General features: G+C 36.2%; 1 protein-coding gene across 2 annotated transcripts in view; it reads left to right on the top strand.

Annotated features, from left to right (window-relative positions):
* The window catches only part of SMCHD1 (structural maintenance of chromosomes flexible hinge domain containing 1), a 90,958-nt gene that overhangs the window by 28,723 nt on the left and 44,053 nt on the right, over positions 1 to 18,182 (top strand). For both annotated transcript variants that reach the window (XR_011323971.1, XM_069779099.1), the window contains exons 8-21: positions 999 to 1,165; positions 3,346 to 3,439; positions 3,699 to 3,909; positions 4,746 to 4,866; positions 4,968 to 5,151; positions 5,675 to 5,872; positions 6,004 to 6,117; positions 6,546 to 6,652; positions 6,930 to 7,012; positions 7,154 to 7,267; positions 11,081 to 11,158; positions 11,241 to 11,360; positions 17,276 to 17,420; positions 17,652 to 17,748. Coding sequence is in view for 1 of the 2 variants with exons in the window: in XM_069779099.1 (XP_069635200.1) it covers positions 999 to 1,165; positions 3,346 to 3,439; positions 3,699 to 3,909; positions 4,746 to 4,866; positions 4,968 to 5,151; positions 5,675 to 5,872; positions 6,004 to 6,117; positions 6,546 to 6,652; positions 6,930 to 7,012; positions 7,154 to 7,267; positions 11,081 to 11,158; positions 11,241 to 11,360; positions 17,276 to 17,420; positions 17,652 to 17,748 (1,833 nt within the window). In the remaining variant the exon portion in view is untranslated. The remainder of the gene's footprint in view (positions 1 to 998; positions 1,166 to 3,345; positions 3,440 to 3,698; positions 3,910 to 4,745; positions 4,867 to 4,967; positions 5,152 to 5,674; positions 5,873 to 6,003; positions 6,118 to 6,545; positions 6,653 to 6,929; positions 7,013 to 7,153; positions 7,268 to 11,080; positions 11,159 to 11,240; positions 11,361 to 17,275; positions 17,421 to 17,651; positions 17,749 to 18,182) is intronic.

The raw sequence follows: 18,182 nt of genomic DNA, 5'->3' as shown, positions 1-18,182 counted from the left end.
TTAAAAGAGGCCATGCTGTGGGCAGAAGAAAGCATTTTAAGAATTTCAGTCTTTTTTGATGAAAGTTCCCACAACTGGTTAGATTATCCTGTTGGTTAAAGAGATCTCTTTGATTCCCTGGGGAAAGTAAGTCTTAACAGAACACCCTTGACTACCATGTTTCACTGTCTACGGTTAGGTAGGACATATATCCTTTCATGACTTTGTGATGTGTTTTCTTTTTGCCTGCTTTCCTGCAAAACAGGGCATGATGCTGCATTTACTACAGCATGAAAAAGTGTATCTTCTCCATTGTACCAATTGTTTGCAGTTGCTATAAAGATCTCAATCTTTGTGTTAAAAATAGCTTCTTTTCTGGATGCACCAAATGTAAAGGATTATCCACTGGTCCAACGTGAAACATGACATCAACGGCTGTGTTTCTCTGCAGTTTAGAAACCTCCTATCGTAAGAGTAGAGTGCATCCATCCAGGAAAAGACAATCAGGACTTTCTGGAATCAGGAACTTCTTTTTCTGTGAGACTACTGGGTATTTCAGCTGGAACTGAGGATTCACCCTTCCACGGCAAAAGCATGTTTCTTCCACTTCAATTTTTGCTATAGAAAGCAGCCTATCCATTTAAAAACAATTTTTTTTTTTTCTGACTTGGTTTTCTTAAAGAAGACTTATGTCTGGTACACATAGTAGTTCCATTTGATGGATGAGAACATGGATATCACACAGTGCCACATTAAACATGATTAAATGCATTTCTAGACTGAACACTTCAAATGCTATCATGAAAGTGAGTTGAAAATAAACTGGATCAGGGATGTCAGATTCTTAGTTTGCTGACTTTAATTTGGAAGGTTTTATTATAAGCGTTAATCCTTTGTGATACTTAGCATCATGTGTTCTGTACTCTTTTCCTGTTCTGTTTTTTAATACTTTTCAAAGCTAATGGGAGATCAGAAATTCAGTTTACATTCTTGCTCTTATTATTTTACTCTTTTTGTAGCCATCTGATTCTACTCACATCACAAGTGATGATGAAAGATTTCTTCGTAATCTAATATTAGAAGAAAGGGATAAAGAGAGTTTCACAGCAGTTGTCATTACAGGTGTACAACCAGATCATATGCAGTACTTGAAAAACTATTTTCATCTTTGGACAAGGCAGCTGGCGTAAGTTTGTGATTTAAAAGATATGATTTAAAAGTGCACTACTAACAAAGTCAGATAATTATGAATTACTTCCTTTTTGTACTTTGTCATCGGCTTTATTCCTGTTAAGGTTGTTGATACGTGTTTTGTTGATGCCACAATTAGTCTTCCTAACTAACTGATTTTACAGAAACTAGCACACCTGAATGGGGCCCCCCATCCAAATGAAGATGTTTACAAACATCAGTTTCAATGTGACTTGATAATTGATACGTAATTATCCAATTGAATTATCAATAACCTATTCAGTTTAATAGTTATTATTAATGTAATAATTAGATATATAGTTGTTAGTAACTTGATAAATTACTGTTCTCACAGCTGTGCTCCTAACCTTTATATCTAGATTTGTGGTTTGGCTTTTTTTAAAAAAAAAAAAAAAAAAAAGCTGCTGCTTCATCCCAGTTCAAGAGGGAGACTGATATGTGATACTGTCCACTGAGTACTATAGTAGTGTCATCAGTGGCCCTGCAGAGTTTGGAGATGTGGAAGTCTGTGATACCTGTGAATCATGTGGACTTATCTGTTAAGAGGATGGATCTATCTGTGAATGTAAACTGAACTATGAAGCCATGGCCCAATTTTGAAATCTCGCAAACCACAGAACTTGATTTTAAGCAATAATTTTATTTTTGTCTTACCTGTAATCTAATAATAATGGATAATACTTAATATGAGGATTAGTATAAGGATTAGGTAACACCTTATTATATGAAACATCATTCACTGTTGCAAGTAAAAACTTGTGGCTGAAACCCTTTTTAACCTTGTGAAAACGTAGGGGTACCTCTACATTGACAGATAAATTAGGTCCCTCATTAGCTTCTGGGTACTCTTCTGGTGAATACCCAAACTTAGGTGTGTGTTAGTTCATTCCAGCTATCTCTTGAAGTGAAAGAACTGCCTCCATTGGAGATGAAACAGAGGTGCAATTACTCTAGTGTATGTCCTGTAGCTATTACAGTAAAACCAATCAGATTTACCTTCCCAGTGCTACACAATCCTGTCACTATTTCAGCTGTAATGGCCTTTTTCCCCTCAAAACACCCCCTCATACCATCCTGCCATGTCTTTTGCCACACATGCATAATACCAGTTTCATTCTGCTCTAATGGGCTACAGCACAGCCCTCATATTATTTTGGATGCTTTGAAGCAGAGGGAGGGGAGATGATCCCCCAAAATAATTGTGTCTTAAGGCCATGAGAGCACCTTTTGAGGTCTGGAGGAGATGCAGACAAAATGCTAAGCAGTTTGGACATACCACTCTGGTCTAAACTCCTGAGCAATGAGACCATGAGGAGCTTTTGTTTGGGAACCAAGATTTCTCCTTGGGGTGCATTTAGTGCAGTAGATGTCAGAAGCAAAGCGATTATAAACACTTGCAGGTGCATTTAACTTCCTTCATACATTCAGTCCCATTGACTTGTATAATCTCATTTTTCTGCAAACCACCACCCTGAGGTTTAAGGACTCAATATCTGAAGTTGGAAGAATTGGCTAGCTTGTCGAAAAGTTGAAGTAAATGCGGTTAAGTTCCTCAGTTTTCTCAAACTTCTTATCTCTAGGAAAATAATTAATCTATCTGATGGTGTGGATTTTTTGGACTTTCTTAAATGAGCACAAATGCCATTAGAAAATAATGTTTATGAATAGAAAAATTATTTCTAATATGCAGACCACATCCATGACTGCTGCGTGTATTCAAATGAGGTATCTTTACTTTTTGGAAATAACTTAAGGATAGTGATTGTGAAACACTTCTGTTACTATTAGATTATCAATACAAAGCTGATATCAGAAACAATATGTGGGAAGTTTTTTGGCTCTAGATCTTTTTAATCTCCAGAGTGTATTACAAATTACAGTAGTTTTATTAGTTTGCACTTTGTATTTTATCAAAAAATTGATATTAGTATGATTGTGCATGAAGGAGATGAGAGTTGGAAAGAGTGAAAAAGAGTCAATCCCTTTAGTAAATCTTCTGTACCACATGTACATGTTGTCATGGAGTTGATTTATAACAATGCAATGAACCAGTTATATTTTAATAAAAATGCAAGTTTATCTAGATTTTTGAAAATTTTGAAATTTTAAAATTTCACTTTCTGAGATTTATTTTTCATTTAAAATGTGTTTCAGACATATCTATCACTATTACATCCATGGACCAAAAGGAAATGAAACTAATGCTGTAACAAAAGACATAAGCCCTTTCAACAACATCGACATTCAGGTAAGAAGTTTTATACTTATTAGTCAAAATTCTTTGAAGGCAGCATTTCATATTGTGCCTGTTTCTCTTTAATCATGCATTTTGAACTACAGCAGCATTTTAAGATATGTATGTAATTTAATTTTTAAAAAGTAATACTATTTATCATTGCAGCATAGGAACTAATTCATTTTGCTAACAGTTAAGGTAAGTGTTACAAATGCTAATTACTGTAGGGTTTTTTGCCTAAGGAAAATCAACTTGTTTCATTTTTTTCCAGATTTCAATGTTTGAAAAAGGAAAAGTACCAAAGATTGTCAATCTTAGGGAGATCAAAGATGACATGCAGACATTGTATATAAATACTGCAGCAGATAGTTTTGAGTTTAAGGCACATGTTGAAGGAGAAGGTATAGTGGAAGGCATCATCCGATATCATCCCTTCCTGTATGATAAAGAAACATACCCTGATGATCCATGTTTTCCATCAAGTGAGTGAAATGTTATGCAGCTTATCAGTCCTGTTACAGACAGTCCTACTACTCTAAATGTTTTAATGAAATAGAAACTAGAACAATTTAAATTGAAGTGTAAGTTGTTATCTAATTTGGGTTCTGGTGGAACAGAAAAGTTCATATCCTTTTGGATGAATGAACCCTGTGAGAAAATTGGCTGTTGTGGTAACTCATTCATGTAAACCTGTTCTTTGACATAACACCATCTGATTTCAAACTATAAACTCTCGTGGAATGCAGTCTGATTGAAACATTTTGACTTTCATGACTGTTAGATCTTTGCTCCGAGAAAGTAATGAAACACCAGCAGTTTGATTCAAGAGATTTCTAACATCAGAATACCTCAGAGGACAACATGTAGTCTAAGTCCTTAATTTAAAATTTGTTTTATCCACCCTTAATGAATTTTCAGATGCTAGGGTTTTAAAATAATTTGTGTTGGTGATTTTTTTTTTTTTGACAAAACAAATCTTGAGTTTAATTGTGACAAGATTTTCTGATATTAGAAGAACTTCAGTTGTAACTAAGGCGGATAAGTAATATTTATTCAAATTTGAAATTTGCAAATTTGGTATATTATTCAATCCCTGTTTATTTTTTTTTCCTTAGCTTTCCTTAGTTTTTCTGCTTGGTATTTCTTAAACAGAAAAAAAAAAAATCCTAATATTATATATAACTAGCTTGAGATCATGTGTACTGCTACTGTGCCCAACTTAATAAGCATAGATAATCCTCAATTTAGACTGCTCTGGTTTTTGATATTAGTTTTTTAAAGAAATGTATTAATGGAGACTGTCTTCTTTTTAATCAAGAATTAAACGATGATGATGATGATGAAGACTGCTTTATAGTAGAAAAGGGTGCCAGAGGAAAAAGGCCTATTTTTGAATGTTTTTGGAATGGAAGATTAATACCATACACAACTGTGGAAGAGTAAGTGGTAATCTGCTTCTACAATGTAAACCAGTCTCTTTCTATAATGTAAACCTCTCTTTATAAAAAAGGGTTTTAATGTCTTTCTCCTTTTGTTTAAGTTTTGAGTGGTGTGCTCCTCCAAAGAAGAGAGGATTGGCACCAATTGAATGCTACAACAGAATTTCTGGTGCATTATTTACCAATGATAAGTTCCAGGTCAGCACAAACAAACTCACTTTCATGGATCTGGAGCTGAAGCTAAAAGATAAGAATACTCTGTTCACAAGAATCTTCAACGGACAGGTGATCATTTTATTCTGATAAGTATTTCTTCTTGGAAAAGTTTAATGCATATGATACAGAAACCTTTACTCACTGGACATTTGTTCATGTCACTGCATATTGACCCGTTTCTGAAGAACTTTCACCTTGGACACTTTTTCAGGACTTTGTAGCAGACACTTCTCCCAGTTTTAGTAGTAAAGTACTACTTTACTACTCTGAGTAGTAAAGCTGACTCTTTAAATCTGAAAAAATAAGAGCTAGTCTTTTTCCTTTTATTTTCTTAAACAATATCTAGTTGTTATATGACAGTTTTTGTGGAAAGACCCCCTTCATAGAGGAATATGGGTGCTGGGGGAAACACTTTCTCTGTCTTGAAGTATAGCTTTCCTAGAATTTTGTAGTGTTTCCAAGCTGAAGAATCCTTTTTTTTTTTTGCGTACAATATCACTGTACTCTTATAATTGTTTATAATTCTGAAGTTGTCAGATTTAAATTTCATAATATGTTAATAGTATGTATTTCTTTTGTAAACTCTTTATAGGAGCAGCGAATGAAAATTGACAGAGAATTTGCTTTGTGGCTCAAAGACTGCCATGAAAAATATGACAAACAGATAAAATTCACAGTCTTTAAAGGAATAACTACACGTACTGATTTACCGTCCAAAAGAATGCAGAGCCCTTGGACAATGTATGCTGCAATAGAGTGGGATGGGAAAACATACAAAACTGGACAGCTGGTAAGTTAGTTGCTCACTGGTGTTGGGTTTTTGTTTGTTTGTTTTGTAATAAAGCACTTGAATGCTATAAAAGGCAACTACTGTACATTTGATGTAGAAGCAATGTACTGACAATTGTCTTTGCTTTACAGGTGAAAACTGTTAAGACTCTTCCAATATTCTATGGAAGTATTGAGAAATTTTTTTTGTATGGAGACCATGATGGGGATATATTTGCCACTGGAGGAGAGGTTCAAATTGCTTTGGTAAGACAAATATAAAAAGAATTCACACACCTAGTATGCCTATGGAATCTTTAAACATAATCCCAGGTCAGACTTCTTTAAATGACTTTCAAATAACTATTGAAAATTATGGTATTTTTCGACTGCTTAGTTACATTAATTTTAATGTAAACATATTAAAATTATTACTCATGATCAATGATCTGATTTATTTAAATTTGCATATGAAATAGAGTATCACAGTTGGTATCAATAGTATGTTGTTCGTCCATTCTTAACCCTTGTGATTTCAGCAAATTTTAGAACAGTGTCTTGTGGAGTCACCACGTAGTATTTGTTAGCATATTGCATTATGTCTATGTCTACTTGTCTAGTCCCTTGATAGAGAGGTATTTCTTCTCTGCGTATTATAATCTGGCTGTTTATACCTGCACTAAATTTTTTTTCAGGAACCTCAGGCATTGTATGCTGAAATGAAAACTGTTCCAATATCAAAACTTGACAGAACAGTGTCTGACAAAGCTGTTAAAAAATACATAGAGGATGAAATGGCAAGGTAAGCTCTAAATTGTAATTATTTACTTGTGGAGTTCCTAATAACAGTTTTAGTATTTCTTCAGGAACACAAAAATGTTCCGTTTTATTTCCAAATGGGAAAGCAGTCAGCTATTTCAGCAGAAACAAAAAAAACCCTAGAACTCTAAACCAAGAAGAAATAGTTCAGATTTTGGGTTTCTTTCCACCAAAAAATAGCTTCATGTGTATTGTACTAAAGATAAATTACCCTGTTTTTTAACTCACAGGAAAACTGTTCATTCTTTCTTTTTCACTAGACTTCCTGACAAATTATCAGTAACATGGCCTGAAGGAGATGAGTTATTACCAAATGAAACAAGATTTGCTGGTACACCAATAGGTATATTTTATTCTTCCAAATACTAAAAAAGTAAAATGTCAATTTAAAATTATATTATGCACTGTTGTTAAAAAAATAAGCATACAAAAATCTCCAATCACAGGTTATTTTAAATGTCCATAATTTTTCTTTTAAATACAGGAGCATTAAGAATAGAAATTTTGAATAAAAAAGGAGAAGCAATGCAAAAACTTCCAGGTACAAGCCACGGAGGTTCAAAGAAACTTCTTGTTGAACTCAAGGTTATTTTACATTGTAAGTATTTCAGTATATTTAAATGAGTCTTTATTATTTTGAAAATGCATAAAGGATAATAAATTTCTTTGTATATATACATATAATTCATACTAGCATTTCATAGATGGATGGATATAGCTTTTAATTTTAAGGACAATATCCCATCAGAGCATGTAGTACTCCAAAGCCACATTTCATGAAATGACAATTGCTTCAATGCCAAGGCTTAATGTCTTAATGCTATGTACTTTCCATTTTATGGGTGCTTCACTTGGTATTCTTATATTGCATTTGTTGAAGAATTGCATCCTCTCCAAGGCAACTGAAATTACTCAGTTGTGTGTTGAACACAAAATTAGAACACTGAATTCTCTGAAAACTCCAATCCTGCACGTCAAATATATTTGAAATTTTTAGGAACTTAAAATTTTGTTTGCCTTGTTTCTTTCCATATACAATAGGAAAATCTGATTCCTTTGTCTGATAAGAGTTGTAAAAATACCCTTCAGAAGCACTGAGGTTACTGTAGTGATACATGTCAAAGGAAACCAAATGGAAGTATCTTGGCTTCAGTTCAGTATATGTGTCATAAGACTACACATGGTATTTTAATGGCACTTGTTGTATGGGGACTGTCTGCTGTGCATGTCCATTGTCCAAGGTAGTGTGACAGGGCATGAAGAAGTTGGAACTGAAAAAACGTGTTCATGTTATACAGGTTATCAGACTATTTGCCAACAGCCTGGGGGACAAATCAGTGTTTTGCAACCTTAATTAAGGTAGACCATCACGACGTCAGGATGTATAAACTTGAAAGAGGCATGGTGTTTTGTCAGTGGTGTTGCTGGGAAAAATAAAGTTAAGTTTGCCCTTTGCCTCCTGTCACTGAAACGTCTATCTTCAGACCTTTCGTGTCTCCTGACCACTTTGATTCATTGATGGAAATTTGTAATTATAACTGTTTTTACTGCTTCCTATCTTAACTTTTGTCTCTAGTCAATTTAGGCATCACTAGGATAATCCCACTGTGTTTCACCAGAACAATGAGTAAGTCCTGCAAGTGACAGTTTGAGCATGGCACACCTGTCAAACTCAAACCCCTAGTCTTTCTTAGAATATAAAGCTCTCATTTGTACTAAAGTGGTTACACCCATATGAAGGCCAACAGCAAACATCTTACAATGTACAAAAAGTTTCTCTTCGCTTTTGAGGAGTGGAATACCTGGCAAAATATACTGCATACTGCCAAGAGAGTTAAGATGTTTCTCATAGCTCATCTGGTCTGTTACTGGGGAGCCTTATACAAAGTTCAGTTCAAAATTAGGGTCTGAATTATGGTTGAGAGAATAAGAAAGTTGAGGGGTCCAGTGGAGATAAAAGCTGCCAAAGGAAAGGGTGGGATAGCAGGAAAACTAGACTGTGAGAAACTTCTTGTATGGGCCATGGCAGGAGCACCTTGTCCAAGGTTTGGACAAGGGAAGCGAGGGCTGGCAAGACAGCTGGGATATGAGAAATTTTTTATCTGGGGCTTGTAAGGTTTGGCCAAAAAATAAGGTTGGGGTTATGGGTTAGAGCTGAGAAAAAGAGAAAGCTGAAGAGTCTAGGTGGAGCAGGAACAGAAATGGGCTACCAAATGAAAGAGTAGGATAAAGAGAAAGAGACTGCCTACGGGAAGTGTCTGCCAAAGGAGGCATGGACTGCCGGGTTTTTTTGTTTTGCTTGTTTGGATGTGTTGGGTTTTTTTCCTGGGCCACCAGCAGGTTGTTTCTCTAAGGCTCACTCTAAAATTTCATGTTAGGGTTGGTGGAAGGAGGCTGCCAAGACAGGGGGGGCTGCCAGAAAGCTGGGTTCTGGGAAGTTTGGTGGGTTTTTTTTCAAAGTCATGCCTGGGTGATTCTTGTCTAAGGTGTGTCTGAGAAATAACCATTTCTATCTCAGAATATTATTTTTAAAGCACTTCTGATTACTCAATAAAATTGCAGGTACCTCTGTTAAAATACTCAAATAGGTGCTGTGGCAATCTGTGGCAATAGTGAGGCATCTTTTCAGGTTTTTGAGCTCTTCAGCAAACTGTTTTCATCACCTAAGTATTTATTTTAGAACTTAGTTGACTGTTCCTCTGACCAAACAATTATCTTGTCACTTCTCTCCTGTAAACCACAATGGGAGATGCTCTTCAGATGCGTGTCTCTCCCTCCCTACCCCCATTTAATTTCTTGTGCTGTTTGCAGTACACAGTTTGCACCAAGTGCAGTGTTCTGTATCTCGGTGATTGTAGGGAAACTGTTAATATTCATAAATATGTTTGTGTGGAAGTGTCAAGAAAAGAACATGGTGGTTAGGAAGTCCCAATGGTGCTTTCTAGCAAAACAACAGAGGAGAGCTCATTAATCACTACTAATACAAAGTGTTTGAAGGGCTTTTCCTCTAGCAAAGGAAAAAATGGAGAAATTCCAAAGACAGTTCTAAATCTTTGCACGTGGCTCCACTGAAATAACTTAGTCTGTTGTTCAAATAAAACATCAGGATGTTTTTTCATCACAGAGACCGCAACAGCAGCAGTGGACATACCTGATAACTTTGTTATGCAGAACTGCTCTTGGGATTGTCTCCTCTTTCAGAAGAGAACATCAGAACATAACAGCCCTGCCTTTAAAAGCCAGGGTTTTCTCATTTGTCCTCTTCCAAGATCCCATTTATTTTATTGTCATCTTTTGTGTATCACTATGCACAGAACTATTAGACTTTCTTCACTTCCTATAGATAAATTTCCGCCTTAGATTATCTGTCTGTATTGGGGCAATACAAGAAGAAAGGTGTATATCTTCCAGCTGTGCATCTTGCATAATACAGAGAGACTTTCAGTTTAACTTGGTAGCAATACAGAAACTGCACTCACTTGAGAAGTTCTGTTTTCTCAGTGTTAGTAACTACCGAGGGTAGAAAACTCTCCAGTATAGAAAACTGAATTAGCTCTTGCTACAAAATGCCATCAAAATTTATTTTAATAACCCAATACTTCCAGTATTACACATTCAAAGAAATACGCCTAAGAAAATTGGCAGCTGTTACTTTATCTCGTGTATGCTATTTTATCTTGGTGCAAGAACAGGATCTGAAGCAGTTGTATTTAGCTATAGAACAATGTGTATTTTTACTGCATTTCTTTTTATTCTGTGTAGTGTTACTGCAGTCACATTCTGTATTTATTCAAAATTATGTTTTGAAAAACAAATATATTAATGCCTCTTGAAGTTGCAAACAATAAACCTTATTCCTGGTTTCATCTTAGGTTATAGTACCATTCACTAAAAAATTGCGTCAAAGTTTCAGTGTATTCTCTTTTCAGATGTGTCTTAATGCTGCAGAAGTGTTTATAAAGACAGATAATAATTTGGAGCAAACAAGGAATGTTCTTTTTCCTCAGTTATATGTTCAGTCAACTGCACATTTTTACTGTTGTTCCCATTTAAGCTAATTTGTTAGGGTCATTTGTCAAGTTTGATCAGTTGCCAGTGTGTGGAGTGCACAGCCTACAAGTGTTCAGACTTAACGGGGAACATATAACCAAAGAGCTAATAAAATTCTATTTTACAAACCTGCTGCTTTCAGTTTAATGTGTCTGAGGCTAGCAATTTTTAATTAAAATAGGATTAGGTAGGGAATTCATTTTTTTAGCTGTGATCAATGTGATTAATTGTGAAGCTGAATTTATATTTATTAGATTTAGAAGTGATAGTAATACTTAATAATGAGTGATAGTAATACCTGAAAAAATTAAGAAGTATGGTGTTAAATCTAAATACATGTAGCTAATTGTTTGTTTTTCAGCACCTACTGGGAATAAAGAAATAATTTCCCATATCAGTCAGCATGGAGGCAAATGGCCATACTGGTTTAAAAAAATGGGTAAGTTCACATATGCAATATTTTCAGTTTATTTATAATTTTACTTTTTTTGCTTTCTAATTGTATTCGTATTTCTGTTTAGAAAATCTTCAGAAACTTGGGAACTACACCTTGAAACTGCAAGTAGTATTGAATGAAAGCAATGCAGACACTTATGCAGGAAGGCCTCTACCATCTAAAACATTTAAATTTACTATTATAGGTAAGAATTTCAGTCATGCCAATTTTCTTCTACTTTTAGTGTTTCTATTTGATTCATTTATTCATGTTTTAGTTGAGAGGTAATTGTCAGCACTGAAAAGTAGCATTTGCATGTCAAATACAAAATATTTTCAGAAAAAAAAAATTTTGTTTTGATCTCACCTGTAATATGTTGGCTCTGCTATACAGTCAGGTTTACAAAAAAGTAAAGTGGTGGTGGAATCAAGAGCTTTTCTCTGATGTGAACTTTCCTAAATGTACTTGACAAAAATAAACCTCTTCTTAATTAGAATCACCCTTTTTCCTGATGCCATTAGCATAAATATTCTTTCATAAAACTAGTGTTCGTTAGGCCAACTTTCATGCATAAACCACAGAAAGAAACTCATTCAAAAACAGGTTGTGCATTTAAAATATGCATGTTGAGATCTAAGTCTCTTTTTTTTTTTTTTTTTTTTTTTTAATTAAAAGAGGTTTCCTATGCAAAACTAAACTCTCATTCAGTTATAATAGGTGTGTATCTTTGGATTAACCATCATAAAATACTTGCTGGAATACCAGAATAGAAATAATGCTGTTAAATATGTCTGGTGTTACTCTGTCTTGCCATACACTCTGATGTGTACGTATGTGACCTAAAATAGATGTGACTGATCATATCTTCTAAAGAAAATTAACGAATTCTGATTTTAATGACACTGTTGAAGACCATAAGATGTACAATGTAGGGTTACATCATGTTTCTGGTACAGCGTTGCTAGTCCTGTTTCTCTCATCCTCAAAGATTTTAATTTTATTTTCTGATTTATTTGTGTGCATTTATCTGTTAGTGGCTGGTTAGTTTTTGTTTTTCTGACTGAAGAAGTTTTATTCATTTTTGCTGAAAAGATTTAATTTCCGGGGAAAATAGGCATATATTTATGAAAAAGAGTAAAGCTATAGACTAGTTCGAAGTCGCTCTTTCTGTTCAGCAATATGAAACACAATTAATTTTTAAATTATAAAGGAATAATACGTTATCTGTAAATGAGACTTCATAGGATTAAAAAAAAAAATCTGTACTTTTGATTCTGTACATCATAATTCATCTTAAAGAAAATCTGTATTTACTTGCTAAATTAGTTTGCAAAAATACATGCTAACTGTGGATTATACATCTCTTGCTCTGTCTTATCACCAAGACTCATCCTTTTATGTGAGTGTGCTTGTATATAGTATTAAAAAAATTTGTGGCCTACATACATTAAAAAAATAGATCTTCTCTTGGTCTCTGCTCTCAGTCTCCAGTTCAAAAGGAAAACTTTTGTTCAGCCCTTTTGCCATGCTGTGACTTTGCCTTTTTCTGAAGTGGCAAAAACCAAGCCGAAATTAAACTAGGAATGACAAGGGAGGAAGAGCATTATCAGCAGCCCTATGAGGGAGTGATGGACATGGTTGATGAGCAAAGGGCCTGGAATGAAGTGACAGAAAAATCTCAAAATCAGAAAATCAACAAAATGGTGCTGAAGTGAGCCCACCTCTAGCATTTGCATGTATGCAAGGAAATGCCTACATGACACCATTACGGAGAAATCGCCAAAACCTTTCTGGGAAATCAGCATGCTTTGGTGCCTCTGTGAACTGCATGTACCCTAGTGCATGCATCATGGGGAATAAACATAAGTTAGAGACAGCAGGGCTATGATCTTGTTAGAATCATGGAGATGTGAGGTGGCTGACATAACTGGAAAGTTGCAATGGATACAGGCTTTTTAGGAAAGACAGACCAGAAAGACGAGGTGAAGTTGCCCTTTACGTAAGACACAGCTGGAATGCATGGAGCTCTGCCTGGAGATGGATGATGAGCCAACTGAGATTTTATGAGTGAGGGTTAAAGAGCAAACCAATATGGATGACACTGTAGTGGGTGTCTGCTATAGGACATCTGACCAAGAAGAACAAGTGGATGAGGCCTTCTACAGATAGCCAGAAGCAGCATCATGTTCACAGACCCTGGTCTTCGTGGGGGACTTCAGCCACCCTAATATCTGCTGGAGAGACAACACAGCAGAGCATAAGCAACCCAGGATATTCCTGGAGTGCATCAATGACAACTTCCTGACTCAAGTGATAGAGGAACCAACAAGGAGAGGTACTCTGGTACTCACAAAGAGGGTTTCACTGGGGATGTGAAAGCTGAAGACAGCTTTGGCTGCAGTGACCATGAGATAGTAGAGTTCAGGATCGTGAAAGGAAGGGGGGCAAAAAGGAAGCTCACAACCCTGGACTTCAGGAGAGAAAAATTAGGCCTCTTTGAAGATCTGCCTGGTGGAGTTCCATGGAATAAGGCCCTGGACAGAAAGGGTGGCCAAGAAACCTGGTTAATATTCACAGATCACCTCCTCCAAGCTCAAGTCTAGTCCATCCCAATGAATAAGAAGTCAGGCAAAAATATGAGGAAGACTGCATGGATGAACAAGGAGCTCCTGGCAAAACTCAACACAAAAAAGAAGTATATAGAAGGTGGAAGTGGGGACAGATAACCTGGGAAGAATACAGAGACACTATCCAAGCATGCAGGGATGGGGTTAGGAAAGCCAGAGTCCAATTGCATTGAAACTGGAGTCCCTGGCAAGGGGTATCAAAGGCAACAAGATGGGCTTCTATAAATATATAGGTGACAAAAGGATGACTGGGGTAAACATGGGCCCTTTGCTGAATGAGGCAGGGGACACAGGACATGGAAAAGGTTGAGATACTGAACAGCTTCTTTGCCTCGATACTTACTAGCAAGATGGACCTTCAGGAATCCCAGGCCCCAAAGACTGGTGGAAGGTCTGGAGCAAGGAAGATACCCTTAGTGGAAGAGGATCAGGTCAGGGAATACCTAAGCAAACTAGTCATATGTAAGTCCATGGACCATGATGGGGTGTGCACACATGAGGCAGAGCAAGCTGTCTGATATCATTGTAAGGCCACTTTCAGTAATTGAATAATCATGGCAATTGGAAGAACTACCTGATGATTGGAGGAAAGCAAATGTTACTCCTGTCTTCAAAAAGTGCAAGAAGGACTACCCACAGAACTACAGGCCAGTCACCTTTGTCTCAATCCCTGGGAAGGTGATGGAGTAACTAATCCTGGAAACCATTTTCAGGCACATGAAGGACAAAATTATCAGTAGTTAGCATGGATTCACCTTCTATGATGAAATTACTAGCTTGGTAGATGAGGGGTGAGTAGTGGATGTTGACTACCTAGACTTCAGTAAGGCTTTCAGCACTGTCTCTCATAAGTCATAGAGAAACTGATGAAGTATGGACTGGCAGAACGGCTGGTCTCAGAGAGTGGTGATCAATGGCGTGGTCTAGTTGGACGCCAGTAACTAGTGGTTACCCCAGGGGTCAATAGGGTCAGTACTGGTTCTGATCCTGTTTAATGTCTTCATTAATGATCTGGATGATGGGGCAGAGTGTATCTTCAGCAAGAGACATGGACATACTGGAGACAGTCCAGCAAAGGCCCATGAAGGTGATGAAAGGACTGGAGCATCTCTCATATCTAGGAGACGTGGCACTGCTCTGCCTGGAGAAGAGAAGATTCATGGGGATCTTATCAATGTCTATAAATACCTGATGGGATAGTGTAAAGAAGATGGAGCCAGGCTCTTTTTAGTTGGTGCCCAGTAACAGGACCAGAGGCATGGGCACACACTGAAACACAGCAGGTCCCCTCTGAATATCAGAGGGTGACCAAGCACTGGCACAAGTTGCCTGAGCACTGGCACAGATTGCCCAAGAAGTTGTGGAGTCTCCATTCTTGGGGATATTCAAAAGCTTTCTGGACATGGTCCTGGGCAACTGGCTCTAGGTGGCCCTGCTTGAAGCAAGGGCGTTGGATAAGATGACCTGCAGAGAACCCTTCCCACTCCAACCATTCTGTGAGCTTTATCTACAAGGGAGACGGAGAGTGGGGAAGACAAAAAAATAGTACTTCCTTAGCATTGAATATTGAAATGGATATTTTCATCACAAGTTTAGGAGGTAGAGCTAACATCTGTTTCCAGAAGCTCAAGAAAAAATAGATGCTTTCAGTAGCCTCCTATTTTTTCCGCAAAACTAGAGGCTTTGAATGCAAACCCTTTAGGAAGAAAAGAGTTCTTTGTAGCATATTCTTCTAAAAATTTCTGCAAAAGTATTACTGGCAGAATAGAAAGAGGTATTCTTGTATGATAATACAAAAAAATGTTTGGCATTACTTGAAAGGAGTAATTTTTTAAACATATGTCTGAAAACCTGGCACTGAAGTCTCAAGGTACTTCTGTGAAGTTCCAAGAAAAGAAAAAAATATCTATCTCTCTTTCTCTGAACAAATACATAAATGAACCATGTCTGCTCCTTCTTTATCTCTATCAAAGCAAAAAGAGAATCTTAAAAGTTGCAAAGTTGCATTCTCTATTTTAAAAATTATTTTTCGGTAGTATTGTGGCTTTCCCCAGCATGGCAGCTTTCAATTAAAGGTTCCTTTGGCCATAACAATTGAAATGGACAGATCTGCTTGGAAAGGAATACACACTCTAAAAATCTAATGAACTAATAGTTTGGTACTTTTAACACAAGGGGTACCAAAGCAACTCATGCTATCTGCTGCTGCTTTTTTATCTAGTCAGAAGATATTTTGACATTTTTAATATCTTCAGTGTTGAAAAGTCTTTATTTTTGCAATGTTTTGTGTTGTCTCAGACGCAGCCATAAATCCTTGCACTCATTATTCCAAAATATTAATATTTGTGTGACCTTTTATGTATATTATAGATTCTAAAAATCCAGAAAAGAACAATTAATCTAAACTGAAATCAGCAGCCTTTTTGTCTGAGAAACAAATTATTTTATTTCTCTAACAGCAGGTTCTTGCTCAGTGTTTACAGTTCTTCTTGCCAAGCTAAAAAATCATCATAAGTGCCAGTTAAAACTGAACTTCCTAAGTCAATCTGTAAGTTTTCTGGTTCTAGTTCAGACATGTTATTTTGGTAGTTATTCACTTTGACAGCGCAGAAGTTCTTCTACTGTTATTTTGTCAAATCATTTCACAGTTTTATAATTCACTTGTAAATAAAATTGTAAACACTGTAAGGTTGAGGTCTTTTTGTTGTTGTTGTAACCAATAATAATTTTGGCCAATGCAAGGTAACATTTTCTCTCACCCCATGATTTTCACATCTCTTGTGCAAAAGAAGCTGCCTGATAATGACACCTGTAGGTAGTGAAAGTAGTTCCTAACTTGAGTCCAAAATAACTTGATAGGATATTTATCTACCATTTAGCTCAGCACTGTATTGCTTCTTTTCTCAAAGGCCACTTGGCCAAGACAGTTTTATTCCACAAAACATTACTCTTTTTTGCAAGGTGCCATTTGTACTGCTCTGTTTGGTCTCATTTTTTAGTGCCTAATTGGAGGCAGTCTAATGGGGCCAGATTTCACAGAAAGGATGCACTCACGTTTCTTTTTCAAATACTCATCATTACTCATCTTTATCTCTCAAATTTGGGATAGCTGTAGAACAAAAATGTTTTTTTGCATGAATGATTTTATTTTAACAGAACTAAAGCAACTAAATGTTTAAGAAAAGCTGTCTATGAGGAACTTACCCGCTTTCAGGTGCTGTATTGATACTCTAAGTACTTTGGAAGTTTGGGCTGTCCTGTTATGTTTCTTATACTGTAGTCTACTGCTATTAGGTTTTAACTATTGTTTTTATGTTAGTGTAAGTTAAAAAAAGGGGATCAACCAATAAACTGTGATTTTGGTTACAACAGTATTCTGAACAGCCTATTTACTTCAAGGCTGAAAACCACTTGACTTAATTGGAGCTTTAACTAAGAAAAAGCCAATGAACATGCATATTCCTTCTAAAAATATATTATTCTTTTCTCTTAGAGGGCAAACCAGAGAAATTTTCAGTTGGTCTTTTGGAGCTTCCTTTTCGGGTTGGAGTACCTTTTAATATTCCTTTGGAATTGCAGGATGAATTTGGTCATGCAACACAGCTTACAACTGCCATGAAACCAATTCTTGAAGCTAGGTAATTCAACCATCTCATTTTCTTTTTAATTATTTTTTTGTCCTTTCTTCATGTGACATTAATATAGTAAATCTTTGGGGTTTGTCTGAGTGATATACTGGATACTTTTCACATAAATTGACTGGCATTTTTGCTTTTATTTCCATAAGAATATCTGAAAGTTTCTTGTATATCAAAACACAGTGTTTATTTTTAAATTGATTCTCATTTGTTTTCTGTGTATTTTTCTAGTGGTTTGTCATTGCAGTATGGAGAAGTAACTGCAGGAACAAAGTGCATCATTAAGGGTGTCACTGCTAAAGGCTGTATAAATAGTTGCCAGGGCAAGGTAGGCTAATGAATTTAAACTTGAAGTAACATATTTTAAAAAAAACCCACAGAGCAAATAATTTTCGTGTAAAATACAACACATAGTGTTATCTAAGTTTGGTCTACACTAATGACTACAGGTATTTCTTGGGATATTTTCAAATGGTCTCTTACGGCTCTACCTGGAGCAATTTGTCTTTCCCACAGCTGCATTCTGTTAGCGGATGGGACTGGAGCTGGAGGGGCTGAGCAACACATGAGTGTGTGGTAGAGTATACTCAGCGTGCTAAATCAGCTGTCTTAGTTTAAACTTGTGCTGAAATTGGTTTAAGCCAAATCATCCTGGTGACTTTTGCACTGAAATAGCATAGGGAGCACTGAAATCTTTCATTCTTGTAATTGAGATAAGTGGTAATAGTTAATATGAGCCGTAACTACTCGAGCTTCTCTAGA

Source organism: Haliaeetus albicilla, chromosome 3 (assembly GCF_947461875.1).
Source record: "Haliaeetus albicilla chromosome 3, bHalAlb1.1, whole genome shotgun sequence".
Classification (NCBI taxonomy): Eukaryota; Metazoa; Chordata; class Aves; order Accipitriformes; family Accipitridae; genus Haliaeetus; species Haliaeetus albicilla.
This window is presented reverse-complemented; position numbering and strand designations above follow the sequence as displayed.